At 36.9% G+C, this 24,014-nt stretch overlaps 1 protein-coding gene and 1 long non-coding RNA gene across 5 annotated transcripts in view; both read left to right on the top strand.

Annotated features, from left to right (window-relative positions):
• The window catches only part of USP6NL (USP6 N-terminal like), a 166,036-nt gene that overhangs the window by 86,352 nt on the left and 55,670 nt on the right, over nucleotides 1-24,014 (top strand). For all 4 annotated transcript variants that reach the window (XM_032258135.1, XM_032258134.1, XM_032258133.1 and 1 more), the window contains 3 exons: nucleotides 271-353; nucleotides 6,376-6,415; nucleotides 15,134-15,214. In XM_032258135.1, the coding sequence (XP_032114026.1) occupies nucleotides 271-353; nucleotides 6,376-6,415; nucleotides 15,134-15,214 (204 nt within the window). The remainder of the gene's footprint in view (nucleotides 1-270; nucleotides 354-6,375; nucleotides 6,416-15,133; nucleotides 15,215-24,014) is intronic.
• LOC116536403 overlaps nucleotides 18,068-24,014 on the top strand; it is a 12,637-nt gene continuing 6,690 nt past the window's right edge. Inside the window, exons 1-2 of the long non-coding RNA XR_004262610.1 lie at nucleotides 18,068-18,080; nucleotides 19,704-19,705. This is a non-coding gene — a long non-coding RNA (uncharacterized LOC116536403). The remainder of the gene's footprint in view (nucleotides 18,081-19,703; nucleotides 19,706-24,014) is intronic.

Raw genomic sequence — 24,014 nt, forward strand, 5'->3', positions numbered from 1 at the left:
GGAACCCTGGCCTGATCCAGGCTCAGCTCCACGTCAGCTGCTGCTGACACACAGTATCTTCCAGAGTCATAACTAGGAAATAGTGTTTATCTTGCCAAAAATAGTTGGGTTTAAATGGGGAAAAAATGTTAAGGTTCGTAATGCCTCATTTCCAGCTCTTATTTTTAATAGTACATTAAAAATAGCCCTTATTTCCTCATTCTTTTATTTTAAAAAAATTTTAGTTTTGTAAACTCTGATTAACATTTTTGTGTGTGTGCCTTATTTTAGGGACGAGAAGGTGCAGAGATTGAACCTTGGGAAGATGCTGATTACCTTGTATACAAAGTCACAGATAGATTTGGCTTTTTACAGTAAGTCACATAGATTGAAAGCTTGCTTTTTTGATTATAATGTTTCTATGGTTACCTATTACATAGATTTTTAAAATTTTTTTACATAATTACAGTGAGTAAGTAATAGTCTTACAATATGCTTTTCCGTACTAAATTCTTGGGATTCTTAACAACTCTGTGATTAAAATTTAACTATGTTTAAGAATGTAATTTTAAATATTTTTGCAATTTAGTAAAAACATTAAATGCAGCAAATGAGTTACATTAATAATTTAACAGAGCTAAATGCACATGTATGATTTGCATTATTTAAAAAATTATAAAACATTTCATAGTGTACCAATGCATTTTAAAAATAAATAGCAATTTGAACTTTATTGTTATGCAGCCTAAAAATGAGCATTGTAAAGAAATGCCATTGCTCTTCCTTATAGTTATAAATGTATTCATAATATTGCTTCTCAAAATTAATTCCATTCATCCTGAATATGTTATATGAAGAATTCAGAGAGTTAAAATAATTTGGATCCTTAAAAACATTCTGCACATGATATGAATCTGTCTGTTCTGATTTTTACATTGTTTAAACAGATTCCAACAGGGTAGAATCTATTCATCTTTATACTTTGATTCCATACAATTTAAGGATTAACTAAATTTTCATTCAACTGTGCTCTTTTCCAATTTCAGTTATTATAAATAGGAAAAAAAGCCAGGAATTTTTATTTTCTGATACTTGATTAAATTTTGAAGGAAAAACATTTTTTGTGTAGTTCTTAGTAATGTACAGTCCTCATACCTTCTTTTCTTCTTTTTTTTTGAGTCTAGAATTTATTTTGTAGTATTATATTTTTCTGAGAGTAAAAGCAACCAACCAACAAACAGAAACCCGGAACTGGAGAATGTGTGCTCTTCTTGTGGCTTTGCTGTTCTTGGTCATGTAATCATTTTGTGCTTCATTTTAAAAACAGGAATTAGTTTACATATCTATTTTATGTACATTCAGGTATATTTGAAGCTTTGAAAAAATAAAATATAAGAATACTTTGTAAAGTTCTGGACGTATATAAAGTGTGATTATACCTAATGACATTAGCATATCTGAAATGTTCTTCTGAGTAGTTATAATCAGAAGACCTTGTTTTGCTTTATTTTTGTAGAGCTGGGGTCTGGCCTTGTTTCTCAAACTCCTGGCCTCAAGCAGTCTTCCCACCTCTATATTCAGAAGGCTTTGAACTGCACTAGACTAACAGAATTTTTAACTGTGGTGGAAATACTGCTCTTAAATTAAATCTACATCCCTACTTTTTTTTTTTTTTTTTGAGAAACTGCCTTGTTCTCTTGCCCTGGCTGGAGTGCAGTGGCGTGATCTCAGCTTACTGCAACCTCCGCCTCCCCAGTTCAAGCGATTCTCCTGCCTCAGCCTCCTAAGTAGCTGGGATTATAGGTGCGCACCACCACACCTGGCAATTTTTGTCCTTTTAGTAGAAACGGGATTTCACTATGTTGGCCAGGTTGGTCTCGAACGGCTGAGCCCATCTTGGTCTCCCAAAGCACTGGGATTACAGGTGTGAGCCATCAAACTTGGCTATAAATGTGACAAGAAATGACTGCAAATATGTGTGGGTTAGTGTATGACGGACAATTTGAGCATTAAGACTGTTAACACCAGTGGGTCCCAAACTTGCCTGCAAACGTGGATCCAGTGATTTGTCCACACTTGTGATAGTTGGGTGGGAAGACATTCCCCAGTGAAAGCAGCCAGTCTCTCTGACCCTTGCTTCTTGAGAAGCATTTCTTGATATAAAACGGTATTTGAACTATTATAGCCTTGAACTAAGTGGTTCTGGCCCAGGAGCCTAGTCTGTGTCTGGCAATCTGAATATTGCCGTCATTTCTTTTGTATTTGTTTTTTTTTACTGTCTGTGTTAAGGTCCATTTGGCTGTAGTGGGGAAAAAGTGCTAATATTGTGCACTTACTGTGTGCTAGGCACTCTTCTATGCTCTTTGGAATAATTCAGTTATTCCCCTGAAAAGCTCTTTGGGGTCGGTTTGTTTTTGTCTTCCTCTTTTTAGGTGATGAAACTAAAGCACAGAGGTCAACTAACTTGCCCATGTTGTATTGACAGTGAGCATCAGCTCTAGGGTGTGGACCTTGGCAGTCTTCCTGCAGAGCTTGTGTTCTGAACTACTACAGTATACTGTCTGTTGCTGCTTTCTTGTATTTTAAATAAGAGAAATACAGAACAAGTGCTTTGAAATGCCTAGAAAGAAAGTTAAAGGGGGAAAAGAATACCTAAAGAGAAGGATGCTGTTTGAAATGATCACTGCTTTTTAGATACGTACTAAGATAGCTAAGCTCACTGCTTTTTTGAAATTGCAGCAGATTGGTACTAGTTCTCATACTATCACACTAATTTTATTTACTCCATGATGCAGTCCTAAAACAGGCAACACAAATGAAAATAATGAAACATATAAGTGGATATTAGGGTAATGTTAGGCTTTAATAAATTTCACCAAAATCAGTGATTTCTGTTACAATGAGTAATTTAAGTAAAACATTTTCTGCAGACATCATTACTAGTGGTTTTTATTGCTTGTCACCACAGACTGGAGTTTTATGCACTATTGAATAAAATCACTCAGTGTAAGCATTTGGATATTACTCCCTGTCATACCTTGACTAAAAGAACATTTCTTTCTACTGTCTTTGTTCTTTGTAATTTTTGATTGGTTCTGCAGTGAAATTGGGTTTTAAGAGTCAACGTTAATACAATAAAATGGCAAAAATAACTTTGTAAACTTTGTTGTCTGAGTTTATATCTAATTACAGTTTTAGAAACTTAAATTACCTGTTGTGATATGTGGAGTGACACTAATTAACAAATATAGAACAACTTGGTTTTGGAATAGGTTACACAATAAATATGAAAGCTGTTGCTAAACCAACTGGGCTCTGCTAGATGAGCAACTTCTTTGTTTAGTACTCAGCAGTGGAGCATTCTCCCCAGTGTGTGCCATGATGGAGTTGTAGCTGGAGAATGGAGGAACAGAGCTTGTTTAAGGAAGAAGTCGGAGAACTTTAACATTTTAATCAAACATAGTCACTGCTGGTCTACTTAACAAAGAATGTTTGGTATTTGGATGAGGGTAAATAATGTGTTTAGGTCACAAGTTATTAATAGCAGAATTAGAAGGAAGTCATACCAGAAATAAAGAAGATAAAAGTAATACCAAGCTTCAGATTTTCAGCTTCTTATCAAAATGTGTATACTTGTAAAAGTTAGCAGACTCTCTGTAGTTTACTATGACTGTGTAACATGACTATGTAAGATATGCAGAATAAAGGTGTGTTTGTTTTTAGAGAATATCATTTTGATTACAAGGGCTTGAAAACTCTTTCTACCAATCCTATAAATTTTGATGGGGATAAATTTAAACTCAGATAAAATTTACTTTAAAAATGAAAATAGAATTTGGTTAATATTAATGTTATCTTATTAATTTTAACAAGTTAACTTTTAAGTTTCCAAATGAAATTTCATCCTGTAGTTAATATAAATATTCCACCTAGCTGTTAAGAGGTTGTAGGCATGTAAACTCTAATTGGTAATACTTTCAAAGTTTAAGAGTAGGTGAACAGTGTATCCAGTTATGCTCTCTCTTTCCAGAGGTGACTGTTTTATGGTTTTCCCTTACTCTATTTCTGTGAGATAGAGGTACTTGCTACCACCTTAGTGTTTTGTTAAAGCATCCTTTAAGTGCTTTTAAGCCCTTGATCTCTAAAGCAGGGGTTAGGCAAACATTTTCTGTAAAGAGCCAGATATGAAGGATCTTTGGCTTTGTAGGTTATACGGTCTTTGTCACAACTGCTCAACTCTGCTGTTGCAGCATGAAAAAAAAACAGAAACAATACACCCATGACAGAGTGTGTCAGTGTTCCATTAAAACTTTATTTAAAAAAACACACAGTGGGCCAGATTTGGCCTATGGGCCGTAGTGTGCTGACCTAAAGGAATTCTCTGCATTTGTCCAGATTGTGGTCCTTCTTTTTCCTCTTGCACTTGAAGGATACTTAGGAGGCAAGGTAAGCATGTATCCATGCCTATAGGCATGTGTTCTTCTTCCTGTTCACATCTTCATCCAGCAACATTTACTGAGTGCCAGCATAGCAACGTGCATATTCTGGGCATTACAGGGAGCTCTTGGTAAGCGGCAGCAGCGTCGTCCTCAGAAGACTGTGAAAGTTAGCATATGCCGGCATAGAGACTTGAGGAGGAAAAGCTCTGTGGAGATTGGTATGCACACAGCAGATTCTCCATGAAAAGTTTTAGACATGGAGAAATCATGCCAGAAAATCTTTGTAGGAAAGCTGGACCACATACTTACTCTGTCATCCATCTGTGAGGTCTGAAGACTTTTTATTTTTAATCATTTTCTTGAGAATTGTTTTCTCAACCTTCATCCCTTTTCTTCATATACTCCTGGCACAATCTGAGATCTTGTCTGTCTGAAGTTGAACCCACCGAATTAGTGCTAAACATCTATTAGGCTGAATGACTAAGTGAAAATGTTAGTTTTATTATCTGTGAAATGAGAGATTTGGACTCTTGCAGATCTCTTGGCTATTACTCTTTTTTTTTGTTAGTTTTGTTGCTGTAGTAATGGTTCACCTAAGGACTCCTCAGAGTAGAAAAAGAATGCCCTTGAAAAGACCAAACTGGTGAATACCACTCTATCATGCTCTTCAAGGTGGTATATTATTTGATCTCAAGAGAAACTAAGGCAAGAATATGAACATATTGTTGCCAAAACAGTGCTACTGAGAAAGCTACTCAAAGTGCGTAGCTTTGTTTATGGATAGCGTGTTGTTTTTATATTACTGACAGTAAATACAAGAATCTCATAATATTTTGTATTAGAGATATTATAAATATACTGTATCAGAAATGAATTTGATCTTTTAGGGTACACTTAAAAAATAATCTCTTGAAATTTTGACAATGAAGCGTACTTTTTTTTTTTTTTTTTTTTGAGACAGAGCTTCGTTCTTCTTGCCTAGGCTGGAGTGCAGTAGTGGTGTGATCTCGGCTCACTGCAACCTCTGCCTCCCAGGTTCAAGTGGTTCTCGTGTCTCAGCCTCCCAGGTAGCTGGGATTATTTTTGTATTTTTAGTAGAAATGGGGTTTCACCATGTTGGCCAGGCTGGACTCGAACTCCTGACCTCAGGTGATTCACCTGCCTCAGCCTCCCAAAGTGTTGGGATTACAGGCGTGAGCCACTGCACCCGGCTGAGCATTCTTTATTGTACTGAATAAAGTTTTCTCTTTGAATTCACAAGTCTGTTGGAGGCAGTTTTTTCCTTACGCTAATTTTTAAAACGACCATTGATTATAGGCCATAGTTTGAACCAACAATGGAGGTGTTGGTCTAAAGCAGAGGGTGGCAAGCTGTGGCCTGTGGACCAGATCCAGTTCACCACCTATTTTAATAAAGGTTTTGTGGGAACAGAGCCACACTTGATTTACATAGTGTCTGTGGTTGCTTTTGTACTACAGCATCGGAGCTGAATAGTTGTGAAAAAGATGGTATGGCCCAGAAAGCCTTAAATACTTACTATTTAAATATTTATCTTGATAGAAGAAGTTTGCTAACTCCTAATCTGGAGCAGTGTTGTCCAGTGGAGCTTTCTGCAATGATGGAAATGTTCCATATCTGTACCACTCAATATGGTAGCTTCTAGCTACGTGACATTCATGCACTTGAACTGTGACTAGTGAGACTGAATAACTCAGTGTTAAACTAAATTAAATTATAATGTTAACTAGATGCTTTTTATTAATTAAATATGGCTTGTGGCTACCGTATTTGACAGTGTAGATCTGGATTTTGAAGATGGGGCTTCAGTGAATGGAAGCTTATGTAAATCTTATATGACAAATAAATATTATATATCATATGTAGCTATAAGTATATACATTTTGAAAAGTTTGCTTTGAATTCAACAATTTCATATATTACTATTTTTCCTCTGCAGTGAGGAGGAGCTCCCAGATCATAATGCAGCTGTGGAACGGGTAAGTCCCACTCTTGATTTATTTCCAGTTACTGGTGAATTGCCTTTATTAGAGGAATAAAATTGATCATCTTTGTGATTTTGAGTGCCATATTCTATGAAAATGGTACAGTCATTGTTAGAACTTGCACCTTACTATGTCACTGTAAGATAGTAATTAATGGTGAAATAACTTTAGGAGATTCTGATAGATACTTGAAAGACTGCATTCTAGACTGGCAAGTCCCAACCTAGGTAAGCTTCAGAACAGAGAGGCTTTGAGAGCACAGCTGTCCAGGCCCCACCTCTGTCTGTGAAATCAGCCTCTCTGGGAGGAGACTCTTGGTAGGTAATTTTTGAAAGCTTCACAAGTGGTTCTCAGGCACCCTGTGGCTGATAAACCCCCATTCTAGACCAGCAGCTCTTTGAAACGTGTCTGTTCCATGAGATTTTAGTAAATTTCTTACAACTACCAAAACCATTTTCTGTGGGTCAGTATTTTAGTATTTTAATTACTTAGAGAAGTGTTACTTAGTAAAGTTGTCAACATGTTATAATCTTTCCTCATTATACACAGCAAGGAGCTGGCTCCACACCCAGGCATGCGTAAGAAGTACTGACAGGATGTCTTAAGGTTGCTCAAAATCTCCCTCCTCCTTCCCACTTTTTCTGTACCAAAAAATGAACTGTAGAATGAAAATGGGGATATTGACTGGGATTATTATCAGTTCATGTATGTTTGATGAGCACAAGGGGCTGAATTTCAGATAACGAAGGTGAAATTGGAATTGGAATTTGAAAAATATGTTAGAAAATCTTGCGGAGATCAATCATTTCTGAAAATCAAAACTGTAGCAAAACTTTAAGATGTAGGTGAAATTAACATCTTAGGTATGTCGAGAACCCTGTAGACAGAGCTGCAGTTGAATTCTCTTGTGACTGCGTGATTCTCTCTCAGTAACCTAGAGGTTTCTGCAAATGACTATCTTTCTTTTAATATCTGTGTTACTGAATAGCAGCTATGTATTAAGCACTGGCCTAGTTCTGTATAGGATGCTAGGATTAGATAAGACATAGTGTCTGCCTTGGAGAAGCTCACATTCAATGACTACAGGAAGGTCAAGTATGGCAACAGGTAGGAGATGACTGGCAGCTTGGTGGGGGCTTAGTGTTAGTGAAATGCAGTGGTAGTGCAGGCGGAGGGGAAAGGCAGATTCTCTGTAGCTGAGGAATGACTGAGAAGGAAGTAATGAGTAATGGTGAGAACTTGGTAAATGCTTTGTCTATGAACTTTGTGGCAGTTCACCTTGAATGGGAACATAAGGATTTGTTCCCACCCTCTGACTATGATCTCTCTTTTGGGCTGAATGAGAGCCCAAAGAATGTAATGAATTCTTTATAAAACTAAATATATTGACATAAAGGCAGAGATTGTCCTTTCCAGTGTTACAGTGTCTTTTATTTCAGAAATCAGGAAGAATTGGAAGATATCTTTAACAAAAGATACCCACATTTGGCAAAACAAAAATCTGGCAATCCAATATTGACTTCTCTCTTCAATACTTGCCTCCCGACTTTTTTAATTTCCTGGTCCAGAAAGTTAGAAAGTCTTCAGACCAGTGAAGAAATGGGGCAGTGAAGAAAATAAGAAATATCAGACACAAGGAGGATGATGCATTCTTGGGGAATGTTGTTTTTAAAAAAAAGTTTTACTAGTTTTTTAAAAGACCTCCCTGTACAGTAAATGACCTCTTACTCAATGCAATTAGGATTATAATTGTTTTCTCCAAAGAGTTTAATTTAATGGGGCTTCACTAAAAAATGATCTGTGCATACCTTAGTAATTTGTTTTAAATTAAGATATAACATATTCATTTGTCAATCTTTTATTTGGGGGTGGGGACAGGAGTCTGAGGCTGTTGATTGGGTTTCTCTAAGGCCTTTTGTATGGAAACTGCACTTATATTGCGTGACCTGCCTTTTATAGTTTTGATTTCTTTAAAGTGGAATGAGAAATCAGCTACATGCAAAACAATCTAAGAGCTGGAAGAATCTTAGTTTATCAAGATTTTCTCCAAGTTCTTCTGGTTTAAGTTCTTGTGTTCTATGGTGATTGCTTAGTCTAGTACCCAAGTTCTACCATTTCCAGGAAACTAATTTTAAAAAGTTTACATTTTTTTAATGGAATAAAATCTAGAAATGATAGCCTTGCTGGTCTGCAATCTTTACAGAGCATACACTTGAAGGATGCTCTTATATCCATCGAGGAATACTTGTACGCTAATGCATAGTCAGGTAATCATAGCTTTCCTTGCAGCTTTGCCAATGTATTATTTTACATAAGGCAGCTCTCTGTTTAAAAAAGGGAGAGTGGTATACAGTACCCTCCTAAGAAGATTAGTGTTGGTGTTTACTAAGTGCTTCGGTTTCCCCCAAACAGACACTTAAACACATAAACAAACATTATATTTACTCTGTAGAGAAAAGTATTAACAATGGATTATATTGTTTCTTTGAGCTTATTGATGATTTTGATAAGGAGGAACAGATATGTAAAACTATGAATTTTCATAGATTCCACTATCCCTTCATGTAGTGCAGTCTTCTGCATGGTGTATAGAATATTGGAACTTATTTATATCTTTAAAAAATATGTCTTAATTTAATGTCATATGAAATTTTATTCAAGATACATGACTGATAGACTTTTCAATCCAGGATTTTCTGGAAAAATACATTTCTTTTAGTACTTCTTGTTGTCTTCTGACCTCTGCTGGTGAGGTCTAGGTATGCCTGACTCCCCTCAGCTTCATCTTCACTCACGAGTCCTAACTGAAATGAAAACCATAGTTGACACAGCACAGAAGACTTCTGGTTACCAAGATGTGTGTTGGTTTTTCCCCAAATTGACACTAACTGGATTTTCTATAATTTAACTCAATTCTGACACTAACCAGAGTAGGTGCAGACTTGACAGGTTAAGAACTCACTTCCGTAAGATTGCTTGTCACATCAGAAGCCAGTTGAAAGCCCCAGGATATCACGTGGGAGGGGCTATAAATTAGAGGTTCCCACGATCTCCAAGGGGAACTGCGGGCAGAGATCATATAATTACTGTATCACAATACACACCAATGTTCAAATAGAGCCATAAAAGCATCTGAAGACTTGAATCTGAACAAAACCTAGGATTTCTTATTCTACAAGAGAAGGCTATGTAATATCCATCCATGCATTGTGTATGTGTCTAGGCTTTACTCTCTGAATTATTAGCCATGTTAATAGCTGAAAGGGCCTTGGACCAGATAGCAGACAAATCTATATAGATGATTCAACAAACCATTATTGAATACTTGCTATTCAGCTGGTCCTGTACAGGGTTGAAAATATAGCTTTAGATCTCTGGAGGTTGAGATGCAACAAAGAAAATACTGGTTCCAGTTTTAATCCTTCCACCTTCCTTGCCCCATTAGGAGAGGCCAGCTCTGACTTAGAGGCAACATCCACTTAAGACAATAGAGCATTATACACTTTAAATAGAAGTTTAGTCCTTCCCTGAAAACAGCTCAAGGGAAGAAAAGTAAACAGCAATGCACCATTTTCTTAGCCAGTAGCGATAATGGAGAGCTGGCAAAGGGAGTATAAGGTGTAGATGATGACCTCAGCATTATTTTCCTTGGCTGTATGTTGCTCTGATATTCTGAGAGAAGTAGGATTTTCTTATGTCTGGGTCTTCTATACAGTTTTAAAATTTTCATTGGTGAGAAGCACATGTTGTGCCCAAAATTTAGTTTTGAACATCCTCTCCACTAAAGGGAATCACAGGTTCTTAAAGCGATGGCTGATTCTAGGTTGGATAGGGAGAATATAAGCTGGGCCAAAATCATTTTGTACCAGAACACTAAGAGATGATAAGGATGAATAGGGCATATCAAAAGGACACATTTGAAGGGGAGAAATTGCTCCTCATTTGGGAGGTAGTCTAACCAGCTCCCAGGGGACAGTTTGGAGTTCAAAAAGAATAATGATGATAGTGGATTATAATACATTGAATCAAATAATTCTTTAGACTTTAATGATATTAAAAGGAGGCAGAGCTAGAAAAGAAAAACGTTTTAATGTTCAAAGTTAATAATTTAGAAGGAATGATTCCAAACACCATTTTACCGCTATCACAGTCATCATTGATTCAGGCAGGGACCATCAGTGGATGATGAGACCATTGGGTAGAGTTGTTAAGGAACATGATCTGCATACTGTCTCAAAGCATATCACATGGATTATTCATTAGTTACAAAAGGGAATTTCTCTACTAATGGAAAAATTGGGCAAATACTAACCTTTACTGAATGATGAACCTGTAGCATCATCACTGATAGTGATACAGATTGGCATCATGTGCATCTGATATGATGTGGTGGGAAAGACAATGTCATTGGGTGGTAATCCTGCTTAAATCCAGAGGAGCCAATCACATAAAGCCAAATAGTATGGCCTGAACTCTTCAAAACGTCAGTGTCATCAAAGACAAAGGCCAGGGCACTGCAAGAGACATGCCGGCAAAGGCAATGCAGGATGCATATTGGGATTCCAAGTTGCCCACAGCACAGAAAAAAATAGCTATAAAGAACGGTCTTGGGGCAAGTGGGGAATTTGGTGTATGGCCTGTTTTTGAGGTAATAATCAGTTTTAAATTTCTTGGGTGTAATGGTACTGTAATCATGTAGGAGAATGTGTTTTTGTTCTTAGGTGTTACATACTTGAAATCTTTAGGGATGAACTATTCATGTCGTGATTTTCTAATGATCAGTTCCCCCTAAAAACCCAAACAATATAAATGAAATCTGGCAAAAGGATAATAATCCATGAGTCTCATGAAGCATTTATAAGTATATGGCATGCTATTCTGTCAACTTTTCTGTAGGTTTGCAGTACTTCAAGATACAAATCGAGAGAAGTAAGATGTTTGTGTATGAAGCCAACAGAATTATTTAATATCAGTTTCCTGTGGGCTGCTAACATCAGCAGCTCTGCCTTTTGGCAGCACTTTGAGAAGTGTTACCCGCATGATAGAATAATTCCATTTCCAGCATTCTGCCACATACGGGATATTATTAACTTCTGGTTACTTCCATATTATAGTGATCACATTGCTATCAGAAATAACATTCTGGCTTCAGTCTGTCTGTTCATATTTATTCTACTTCTCACCTCTCCACCTCGAGACCACGGAATATTATTATTTCCTTCATAGTGTTGTTCAGTTGTTTTTTCTTAGGTAAATTCTGTTTAATTTTTAAATGTTTAACTTTTCTTATGTAACAATTACTGTTTTAGGTGATAAAAACATGAATATATACAGTCTCTATAGTCAAGTTCATACTTTGGTAATACAGTTTGGGCATTTAGGCCAGCTAGAACACAGGTGTTAGGTGCTGTAACAATGATAAAAATGATTCTCATTTTGTAGATGAGACAGAAAGGTTAAGTAGTTTGCTCCAAATGAAACAGTATGGGACAGAACTCAGATTTGAACCCAGGTTATGTGGGTCTTGAATGCATACCATAGCGTGGTAAGGGAACAGTTGGTTTTGTTTGGAACATGGAGGCAACTAGGAAAGGTTTCAGGCCTTGGACATTGGACCTAGGTCTTGAGAGGGTGCATAGGATTTTACCAAATGATGGTGAGAAAACATCACAGGCAGACAAATAACAATCATTTGTCACAAAGGCTGAAAATGCATTGTATATGGGAAAGACAGATAGTTCAGGGTGGCCGGATCACAGAAGTAGCAGGAGGTAGAACTGGAAGTTGAACTGGGCCACATTCTGAAAGGTTGCTCGCTCATGTGTGCTGTGCTAAGAAATTTGAACTTTACTTCTGGAAAATGGGTAGCCATAGAAGGCTTCTCAACTGGGACATGTGTAAAGAGTTGTGGTAGCAGTGGAGGCTGGAGTGAAGACAGGGAGCCCAGCAGGGAGCTTCTGCTTTCATCCAGGAACTGAATGCCTGAACTAGGGCAGAGGACAGGATGGAAGCATGAGACAGAACATGAGCCCAGCAGAGTGTGATTCGGGGGTGGGAAGTGAGAGAAAAGGAGGACTTAGTGGGTAGTGATACTGTTAGTTCATGTCAGGGACAGAAGGGTACTAGCAACATGTTTGGAAAAATAGTTTCAGATATGTCAACTTTAAAGTCTGTTGAACTTCAAGTAGAGTTGCTAATACACTGTCATAGTCTAGTTTTGTCTTGGTGTGGTCTCGTCTATGGCAAAATGACATTTCTTAGCTTATTTTTCTAGGGCACTTAAGTTCACATTTGTCACATATGAGTATGTTTTCAGTCACTTCTTCAAAATGGTTGCTAGAATAGTTAGCTTCAGCATCTTTAGTGAGAAAATATATTTCATCTATGAATTTTAGATTCATGAGTGGGGGAAGAAGACTTTCATGTGCATTGAAGTTTGATATTGTTGAACTGACAACATTATGGAGTTAAAACTTAAACTGGATTGAATTACTGATTAAAATTATAATTTTAAGATCCTATAGCTTCCCAAGGTATATCTGTTTGTGTGTGTGTGTGTGTGTGTCTGTGTGTGTGTGTGCATGTGCACATGCTGTAAGGAAAAGAATACGTACTTAATGATTCTTAAATTTTGTGGTGTGTGTATGTGTTTTGTTCTTGCAGTGTGGGAATGTGTAGCATTTAAAATAATCTGTATGTATGATAAGCATTAGAATGTGAAAATGTGCCTTTAAAAAAATGACTACTTCCTAAAGTGATTCATTGGTAATTCATGGTCATAAAAATGAAAGATAGCAAGAGACCTGCTAGATCTCAGCATGGTTGTTCCTGGCAAAGTGTATGTTATTATACTCTTGGGTTGGCTTAAATTATTTGGTGTTTTCCTGTTGGTAGAAAAAAGGATTATGCTTTGAAGAAGTCAGGGGAGAAAGTACAGAAGAACAGAAAATACCAAATGGCAATTTAGATCAATCTTAATTTTTCACAGCTTGGCCTTCTCTGAAGCCACATTTAGCAGAAACATTAATTAGATTTCAGTGCCCCACTGAGTTTTAAAATTAAACATATTTCTGGAACCTTCTGCAACATTTTATCAGTAATAATCTAATGAGGAATATACTTAGCCTTTTGAAAAATGTGAATTATAACAGAATATCTTTTTCTCATGAGTGCTCATCTTTTATTATGACAAACCCATCGAAAATTTTAAAAAGATTTAAGTAATTTAAGAGTTTTAAGAATATGCTTAAAAATGAAATTTGATTAAAAATATCCTCATTGGTGAGATACTCTTCCTAAGTTCATGATTTTCTTTGGAATTTTATGCTTCTTATAGGTCTAAAAATATTGGTAGTGAGGCATATATGCCATCTGCCAGCATAATGCCTGCCTGTTTGAGGCTGGATCACAGACAGTAAGGAGCTGCTGCTTCCATCCAGGAACCATGATTGCCTGAACTAGAGCAGAGGACAGGATGGGAGCCAGAGATGTGGTGGCTCAGAGTGTACATCTTGGAGCCAGGCTGCCTGGCTTTGAATCCATCTTCTACCACTTATGAGAGGGGTGACTTGGGGCAAGTCTCTTAAGCCCTTTATGCCTCTGTTTCCTCATTGTAAAATGGTGATGATCATACCTATCTTGTGGGATTGTAGTGAGCTTGCATCTTTGAGCATAAAATGTATCCTCAGAATGATTTTCTTTCTGTGTAGACTTGTATTTCCATTGCTTTTTATTCAAATACGTGCTACACTCATAGGTGCCGGTACTTAGGAAAAATATTCCTCCTCCTGGAAATCAAAGAAGTAAAGAGCAAGCATTTTCTCTCTCACTTTCCCCACCCATTCCCCAGCCCTGCTCCCCCATGTCACTTTAGTGGGCATGCAAGAGACCTCTGCCAAATTTGGCAGCCTGGTGTCCTGCTGCTTTTGTAAACCCTTTGGAGCTGCTGTTAGCCCCTGCTGTCTCAGAAATACATGCATTCTCACGGCTGCCTAGAACGTTCTTTCCTACATTGCATTTGATGAAAACCCTAATCTCCCTTTTCCTCATTTTGGGCTCATTTTCTCTGGCATGCCTAGGTGGATTTGACTGCCCCTTCTGCTATGGCCTTGCTTCCTGCACTGGTGCCGCCCACAATGCAGTGTGTCCGTTGTCTGTTGTTAGCACCTGGTCAAATTTCCTTAGGGCAGCAACTATTGTTTATTATTTTTTTAAATAATTTCCTCTAGCGTAGGGCTAGTTATACATTAATCTTTCTATAAATAAATAAACAGCCACTTTTACTTTAAAAAAACAACTCTTTCCAAAAACATCAATATACTAGAATTTAGTAAAATGAAAAGAGAATTAAATTTTGAAGTTGTGTTTTTGTAGCTTTGTAAAATATTTCAAAATATTTTAAAATTTTCTTTTTGTTTAAATTTGTAGAATACACAAGATTTTTGGTTACTTTGAAAGTCTCGGAAAATTTAAATATCTTTGTCCTTTTACCTAGATAGAGCATTTCCTGTTAATCTTAACTTTAGCTATGGACTATTATTGATACAGTTCTGATATTATCCACCTTTTTAAGTTAGATAGGATATCTGCTACCTAATATAGCATAACTTTTTTTAGTAGTCCTTTTCTTAAGCAGCATTTTCTTTGAAGTTTTTTATAATTTGTAAGTAAAGAAACGAACAACAGTAACAATGAATATCAATTTTATTTTAGCAAAAGCACCTGGAAATTGAAAGAACTACCAAATGGCTGAAAATGCTCAAAGGATGGGAAAAATACAAGAACACTGAAAAGGTAATTTAAAATAATGTTATTTCCATATGAAACTATATAAACTCAATGTGGATTTTTCCAGTAGAAGTTTTTCTTTAATTATAAGAGTATTACATTCATATTTGTTTTTGAAATTTTAGTTTAATCTAGCAGTATGCCTCAAATTAGGAGTTTTTATATTGTAAGTAACGTAATACCCGATTCAAATTGGTTTCAACATTTAAGAGTCTGTATTGGATGGTCCAAAGGTAGGATGGGTTTCAGGAGTGATTTAATTCACTGCTTAATTAAGTTGCCTGTGCCATAGTTTCTTCCATCTCTTCTTTGCCTTCTGCACTGTCAGCTCCATCTTGATGTTGGCTTCCCTTTGAGGTCAGAATCACGGGAGTAGTTCCAGGCTTTATATCCACGGGTAATACTACTCAGAAAGAGAGACAGGGTTGGCCTCTGAAAGCATTCCCTGAAGCAGGAGCAATCTCCTTTTTCAAAAACTTCTAGCAAACCTCCCCTTAAATCTTTTTGCCTTGTGTTGACTTTGTGCTAAATTAATTAGAGAAAAATACATACTACATTAGTATCACCACCAGTTTCATCAGAAAAGCCTTTAAACGGTAGTAAGATGTCAAGCTCCTGGTGGTAGAAGTTTTCCAAAGTTTTAAGTTTTACTCGAAAGGTCAAATATCATCAGTGGCAATAAATTCTGTATCAGTTATCTTCCTTCAAGTGACAGGCTCACTTAAGATAAATTTGAGAAAATGCCTGCCAAATACTCAATGCTTGAGTGACAGTTGCTTAATCAGTTATTCTTTCAAGTAATAACAGTGTTTTATGAAAATGTTCATGATTCAAACAATTTAATCGTTGAAGCGCTTTTTCTTGAGACAGTTGTTGCACTTGGTTGTGCTGCACAGAGCTCTGTATGCACTTTCCATTTCATCACTACTCAGTATGGTAATAAGACCTCCATTGAAGATTGATGTTTAATAAAGTCAACACCCTTTACTACTGCAGCAAGGGCATTCTTAAGTTAAACTGACTTTTTAAAACACTGAGTGAGGAATCACTGATGCCGCACTACAGTACTACTGCTGCCTTGATTTGTGCCAGGAACCAGTAGTTTTACCACCATAGCTTTTTAAAATCATCAGTGCAAAAGTTAGCACTGGAAAAAAAAACAAGTTTAATTATGAAAATGGTTTTGATTTCATGGACCATACTTTGAGAACCACTGACATCTAAGCCTCAGTTTCCTTATCTGCAGAATGGAGATAACAGTGTCCCATTTCGTCTTGCTTCAAAGGGATGAAGATTTCATGATTTAATGTGTGTAAAGTACTTAGCATTGTACCTTTCATAGAATAAGCATTTAGTTAACTATGCCTATTAATTTCTTGAAGGAAGACTGAAACAATAAAAAAAATTTTAAAGGAAAAAAAAGAAATCTTTCTTAGTCTTAACAGCAAAACACAACGAGTTAACTGTTGGGATTTTTGTCCATTTTCTCACACTGTTTTCAGTGTAATCCTTTCTTTTCCCTTTTTTGTATAGGTACAAATTACCTTATGTTAACATTTGCCAATAAGAATTCCAGGGATCCTCAATTTCTTGGCCTCTAATAGATATTCCGAAGCAGTATAGCCTGATGATGAAGAGGCAGATTCTAGAGGCAGACAGACTATCATGGGTTCAAACCCTGCCTCTGCCACTTACCAGCCATGTGACCTTGGGAAAGGCATTTAACTTTTTTCTGCTGTACTACCTACCCTATTAGGCTTGTTGTGAGGATTAAATAAGTTAGTTTATATAAAGCATAAAATAGTGTCAGGCGCTTAATATACAGTCAATATGGCTTGCTTATTATTAAACGAGGAAGGGGCTCTCTGGTTAAATAAAGTTGGGAAAACCTGAGCTAAACAAAGTTAAGCAAGATTTCTTTCTTTACTTTGGGATTATTTGGTCTTTAATATGTGGTGTGAATTTTTAAGAGGGATCTTAAATTACATGAAATCGATTTAACCATGGCAATCTTTTTGACATGGGTGTCTTCAAACTAATGAGCTTTTTCTTTTTGAGCATACTAACTATCCGTAGTTAGGCTCTTACATTATTTTCATCAGGAGTGAGTTCATTTGGGATTGTTGATTTTATTAACTGTCTTAGCATTAGGTTTAGAACTCCAGATGTTTTTAAGAGAACTTGGTTCAAAGTAGAATATTAGTTACGATATCTGTTCTCTTGTTTAATATTATGCAGTCTCAGATTGGCCTACATTTGACAACTACTTTACCTTCTATCTTTATGGAAAGATTGCTCAAGTGGTAATTACAGGGTAGATTTCAATGCATTGCACCTATGCTTTAATCTCACATTGATTCTAATAAAATATTTGTAGAATTATATGGCTTTATGTTCTTCTCTAGTATACATATGCCTATGAAAGTATGTAAGCCTCTCTAAAAATGAGCAGTTCTACTGGGCCGTTATTCTGACAGCAACTCTGGCTAATGCAGTTCCCATTAAGAAAGATTTTAGCAGTGCCATTTCTTTGAAGTATAATTTTGAAGCACTCTCCCATAACTATAATGCTAGAATCATTTGATGATATATATGGTCCAATTTGGTGTGAAACAGAATGAACCTTCTAAAAGAATTACTGCTTTCAGTTCACACCTAGTTTAAATTGCATTCAAGTTAAAAAAAAAAAAAAAAAAAAAAACAGCATGTTTCTTGTCTTTCAAGGAGAAGGATGTTTTCTCTCCACAGATTCCTTACTTATATAGTAGCAATACAGAGAAATTCTAAAAATACTTGAAATAAAAATATAGCTCTGGTAGAGAATATTTGGATTTTTAGAACCAAAGCTTTAATGAAAAAAATTTCCATTAAAGTTGTTCCTTTTGCCTCCATTCTCATAGTGACTGCCTCCCTATGTACAGTAGTATTGTATTGTTAATTTTTGTTTGTTTGTTTTTAGAGAGACAGGGTCTCACTCTGTTGCTCAGGCTGGGATGCAGTTGCGCAATTAGAGTTCTCTGCAGCTTGCAACTCCTGGGCTTAAGTGATTGTCCTGCCTCGGCCTCCCAAGTAACTGGGACCAGCCCGCTAATTAAAAAAAAATTTTTTTTTTTCGGTAGAGACTGGGTTTTGCTATGCTGCCCAGGCTGGTCTCAAATTCCTGGCCTCAAGTGATTCTCCTGCCTCAGCCTCCAAAAAGCATTGAGATTACAGGCATGAGCTACTGTGCCCAGCCTGTATTTGAAAAATACAGTCTATTAAGTGAAGTGATCTTTGTTAAGTAAAGACCATTTTGATTTAACTGGCTATGAAATACTTGTGTCTAAGCTATGCTGTAGCAAAGTACCTTCTCCAGATACACGTTTTTTGTTGGCTACAATAATTGAATGGACCTTTCAGACCGTATTAGCCATTTTTTTTGTTACCAACTGGTAAATGGAGGCATATTGCTTAAAAATAAATTTCTTAAGGTCACATAGCTTGTTAGCAACAAGCAAAGAATGTCCAGAATCTAGAGCTCATTTAACTGTACCGTCTTTTATGCCAGCTTTCCCTTTTGGTGTCTGTTGGGAGTAGAATGTAGTTATAAAACACAATAGGGCCTTGTGGATGGTTTAAAACTTTTTTAGTTGCAGATTTGGGAGACCTGGTGCTGTTTGAAGGCAGAAACAAAGGAGCCAGTGGAGCAGGGATGATTAGAGAAAATGGAGAGGCAGTAAGAGGCATAAGCAGCTTGAGTGAACCTCTGTTTCACGGCGCACACTCGTACAAAACTCAGCCAGACCTCGCGGGCTGGAAAGTTTACTCACTGGCAGTCATAATGATGTGGATTGTACACTTATCACTGTTTGCTACAGTAAGATTTAGAAAACATTACTCGTGAATTTTTTTTAAGTTGATTTTTAAATGTCTCTGTGGGACTACTATAGACTTTTGAAAAATTTTATGTATCAAATCTATGAAATAAATTCATAGAAGAATCTTAAAGGTGATACTTTTGAAATTAGAATATTGTAATATTGTTAAAATTCAATATGTACAAGTTATTTATCATGGTTGCTAAGAGTATGGATTCTGAGGTCAGACTCAGACTCACTGAATTTGAGTTCTTATAACAGTTTCTTTTGAGCTGGTTACCTGACCTTTCTATGTCTTAATTTTTTTCATTTGTAAAATGCATATGTTAATAATGGTGCTTATCTCTTTAGGGATGCAGTAATATTATAATGAATAATTTAGAAACACATGTATAGTGTCAGTTCATAATACATAATCAGAAACTGTTCTTTATTGTTGTTGTTACTGTTGGATGCATCATTACCCACATCCCCGCTCCCACTCTCACTTTCCCTGCCTGGCACATTCCTATTCAGTATTGAGTTTATGGTCATTTTCTCTAGAGGAAATACTTTCCTCTCACACAGGATTAGTTTCTCCTTTTTCTGTTATCTCTAAGATAGGCTCAGGATGACAGCCCCTGTGTTGGACCCTTAAGAAGTGACCACCACAGCAGGTTCATGGCACTTTCACCCCAGCAACTTTGTCCCTAACCCTTTTCTGGTTCTCTCTTAGAATTGTATGTATCCTTTTGTAGAAGGGCCAGCCACTCCCTGGTCACTCCTCTCACAGATCCAGATGGTGTGGTGCCCACCATTCTCCTTTTACTATACTGGTTCACTGGGTAGCCTGTCTCTACCATGACCTCCTTCATCAGGGTATGATGCTCAGCACTGGTAGCAGTTGGTATGTTACTGTATTTTATTATAAATGGTTCTCTCTTTAAGGTATAATTATCTGCTTATGTATTTCTCTTCCCACTATACTATGAGTTCCACAGATCTTTTTCATGTTTGTAGCCAGAGGACCTCATAAGCATTGGCCACAAAGCAGGCATTTATTACAAGTACCATTTTAGAATGTATGAATGGTGTTCATTTAGGGGTTGAGGACAACCAGCTATCACTTTTTACTGACAAATTCTGCCACTTTAATAAAGCTGTAATTTTTAGAAGACAGTGTGATTTGGCAGAAAGTCCCTGAATTTGTAATAAGAAGATGAAACTTTTTGACCTAGGCCAGATAGTTTTTTTCTGTTCTCGGTTTCCTTCCATTTTAAGTGGAAACCACCCACTGAGCCTACATGATGAGACTGTTGTAGAAAAGGCAAGGCCGGGCGCGGTGGCTCAAGCCTGTAATCCCAGCACTTTGGGAGGCCGAGGCAGGTGGATCACGAGGTCAAGAGATCGAGACCATCCTGGTCAACATGGTGAAACCCCGTCTCTACTAAAAATACAAAAAATTAGCTGGGCAAGGTGGTGCGTGCCTGTAATCCCAGCTATTCAGGAGGCTGAGGCAGGAGAATTGCCTGAACCCAGGAGGCGGAGGTTGCGGTGAGCCGAGATCGCGCCATTGCACTCCAGCCTGGGTAACAAGAGCGAAACTCCGTCTCAAAAAAAAAAAAGGCAAAATGCTGCTTTGTCAGTTTAAGGATTGTCAAGAAATGTGAACTGGCCTCCTGTTATAGAGAAGAAGCACATTTCATCAATGCTTGGATGTAATTCCTACTTTGTTTTATACAGTTTGTAAAATCCCTGTGATAGTTGAGAATTTGTGAAGAGAGATGTATAACTGTGATAAGTTAGTCTGTCATGTAACAGCACAGGTATTTGAAAAACAACCAGCATAATTAAAACATTTTTATTTTAGGGTCTTTAAATTATTTTCCTACTATGTGATTTTTGTGTACATGTTTTGTTTTGTCATCTCCTACTGCTTAGATTCCAAAGACATCCTTTTTATATTCCTTTTAAGTTTTTGGTGCAGTTAATATTATCATTATTCTAGTGCTTTCTGCTCTTGGGGCATTCTTAATATTTTCCTGTTTGCTTTTCCATGTATTTCGGTAAGTCCATTTGGGCAAAACAATGTGCCATGGTCAGGGGGAGATGGTCTTTGTTTCTTACTGTGAAATGAGGCATCTTTTATACCATTTTGTGTTTGCTTTTGGGCAAGTTATTTAACCTCTTTGTGATTCACTTTCTACATTGGTAAAATTGAGTTGTTGGTATAATTAAAGTTACAGAGTTGCTGGTATAATTAAATGAGGTAAATGTCCATAAATACCATAAAGGAAAGGGATAAAATAAAAGATTAACTAGTTAAATAGTTTCTTATTTAAATAGTTGTTAAATAGTTTCCAATAGATGTTAAATAGTTTCTTAAAATAGTTTCTTGTAGATAGCAAATGCTCAATAAAAGTTTGGGTTAATTGTTGCCATGGGTGATGATAATGCCACTGTATCAATGTTTCTTTCTTAACCTTTCCCATATGTACCTAATTTTTAATTTTAGCTCTGTCCTATACAGAAACCATTAATTTCTTATTTCTACCCCCAAATTTTCTACTTTTTAATGTAATCACAGCAATTTGATGGATTTTTTTTCCCTAAATCTAGATTTAACTTTAAGATAAACGATGGACAGTAACTTATGTACAATTATTGAGTCCAGGATTGAGCAACAGGAATAAAATAATGTCTGAAGGCTTTTCAAGTAATGTAGCTTAAGAAATAAGTGTCAGAGATCTTATGTTACTCATTAAAAATGTCATTATTTTACTGGTTTGGATCTACTGAAGTCAGTCATATTCTGCTTTCCTATTAAAGTTTTACTTTTAGCATTTGCATTGATTTCTATACTGTCTGATACTCAAATCAGCAGCCTGCTATACAGCATCTTTACTCTGGAATTTAGAAGATAATTTGAAGTGACTTTTTGTGGATAATATTACTTGAAATCACAGTTGACTATAATTGTGAAATGGTATCGATCATAAGCTTCCTTTGGGAAAACAAGTCTTAAATTCACTTATTTTTAAACCACACTCAGTTTGCAGTTAATGGTTGTAAATGTCGAGCATGTGGGAAATGTTGCAAGTCTAGTTTTATAGTCAACATGAAGCCTTTCTGTACATATTCCTCCAGTTAAGGTGATTGCATGGGATTATAATTTCTATGACTGTAGTCACTATCTACTGAAATTTCAAATTTGAGGCATACTATATTTATACCAAAAGAAAAAAACAAATGTTGTAAGTCATTATTTAATTGAATCAACTTTACAGTATTCACTGTTTTATAATAAAAGTTGTTCGACGTTGTCACTCACCTTCAACTCCATGATCAAAGTTTCTTTTTTTTTTATAATTTTATTGCATTTTAGGTTTGGGGGTACATGTGAAGAACATGCAAGATTGCTGCATAGGCACACACGTGGCAGTGTGATCTGCTGCCTTTCTCCCCATCACCCACATCTAGCACTTCTCCCCATGCTGTCTCTCCCTAACTCCCCTCCTCCCTCTGTCCCTCCCCCATTTCCCCCCAACAGACCCCAGTGTGTAGTGCTCCCCTCCCTGTGTCCATGTGTTCTCATTTTTCAACACCTGCCTATGAGTGAGAACATGCGGTGTTTGATTTTCTGCTCTAGTGTCAGTTTGCTGAGAATGATCGTTTCCAGGTTCATCCATGTCCCTACAAAGGACACAAACTCATCGTTTTTGATGGCTGCATAATATTCCATGGTGTATATGTGCCACATTTTCCCTATCCAGTCTATCATCGATGGGCATTTGGGTTGGTTCCAGGTCTTTGCTATTGTAAACAGTGCTGCAGTGAACATTCGTGTGCACGTGTCCTTATAGTGGAACGATTTATAATCCTTTGGATATATACCCAGTAACAGGATTGCTGGGTCAAATGGAATTTCTGTTTCTAGGTCCTTGAGGAATCGCCACACTGTCTTCCACAATGGTTGAACTAATTTACACTCCCACCAACAGTGTAAAAGTGTTCCTATTTCTCCACATCCTCTCCAACATCTGTTGTCTCCAGATTTTTTAATGATCGCCATTCTAACTGGCGGGAGATGGTATCTCAATGTAGTTTTGATTTGCATTTCTCTGATGACCAGTGATGTTGAGCATTTTTTCATATGCTTGTTGGCCTCCTGTATGTCTTCTTTTGTAAAGTATCTGTTCATATCCTTTGCCCACTTTTGAATGGGCTTGTTTGTTTTTTCTTGTGAATCTGTTTTAGTTCTTTGTAAATTCTGGATATCAGCCCTTTGTCAGACGGGTAAACTGCAAAAATTTTTTCCCATTCTGTTGGTTGCCGATTCACTCTAATGACTGTTTCTTTTGCCATGCAGAAGCTGTGGAGTTTGATTAGGTCCCATTTGTCTATTTTGGCTTTCGTTGTCAATGCTTTTGGTGTTTTGGTCATGAAGTCCTTGCCTACGCCTATGTCCTGAATGGTTTTGCCTAGATATTCTTCTAGGGTTTTTATGGTGTTAGGTCTTATGTTTAAGTCTTGAATCCATCTGGAGTTAATTTTAGTGTAAGGTGTCAGGAAAGGGTCCAGTTTCTACTTTCTGCACATGGCCAGCCAGTTTTCCCAACACCATTTATTAAACAGGGAATCCTTTCCCCATTGCTTGTTTTTGTCAGGTTTGTCAAAGATCAAATGGTTGTAGATATGTTGTGTTGCCTCCGAGACCTCTGTTCTGTTCCATTGGTCTATATCTCTGTTTTGGTACCCGTACCATGCTGTTTTGATTACTGTAGCCTTGTAGTATAGTTTGAAGTCCGGTAGTGTGATGCCTCCCTCTTTGTTCTTTTTGCTTAGAATTGACTTGGCTATGCGGGCTCTCTTTTGGTTCCATATGAAGTTTAACGTGTTTTTTTCCAGCTCTGTGAAGAAGGTCATTGGTAGCTTGATGGGGATAGCATTGAATCTGTAAATTACTTTGG

Source organism: Sapajus apella, unplaced genomic scaffold (genome assembly GCF_009761245.1).
Source record: "Sapajus apella isolate SASKATOON/1434 unplaced genomic scaffold, GSC_monkey_1.0 scaffold100, whole genome shotgun sequence".
In the NCBI taxonomy this organism is placed as follows: Eukaryota; Metazoa; Chordata; class Mammalia; order Primates; family Cebidae; genus Sapajus; species Sapajus apella.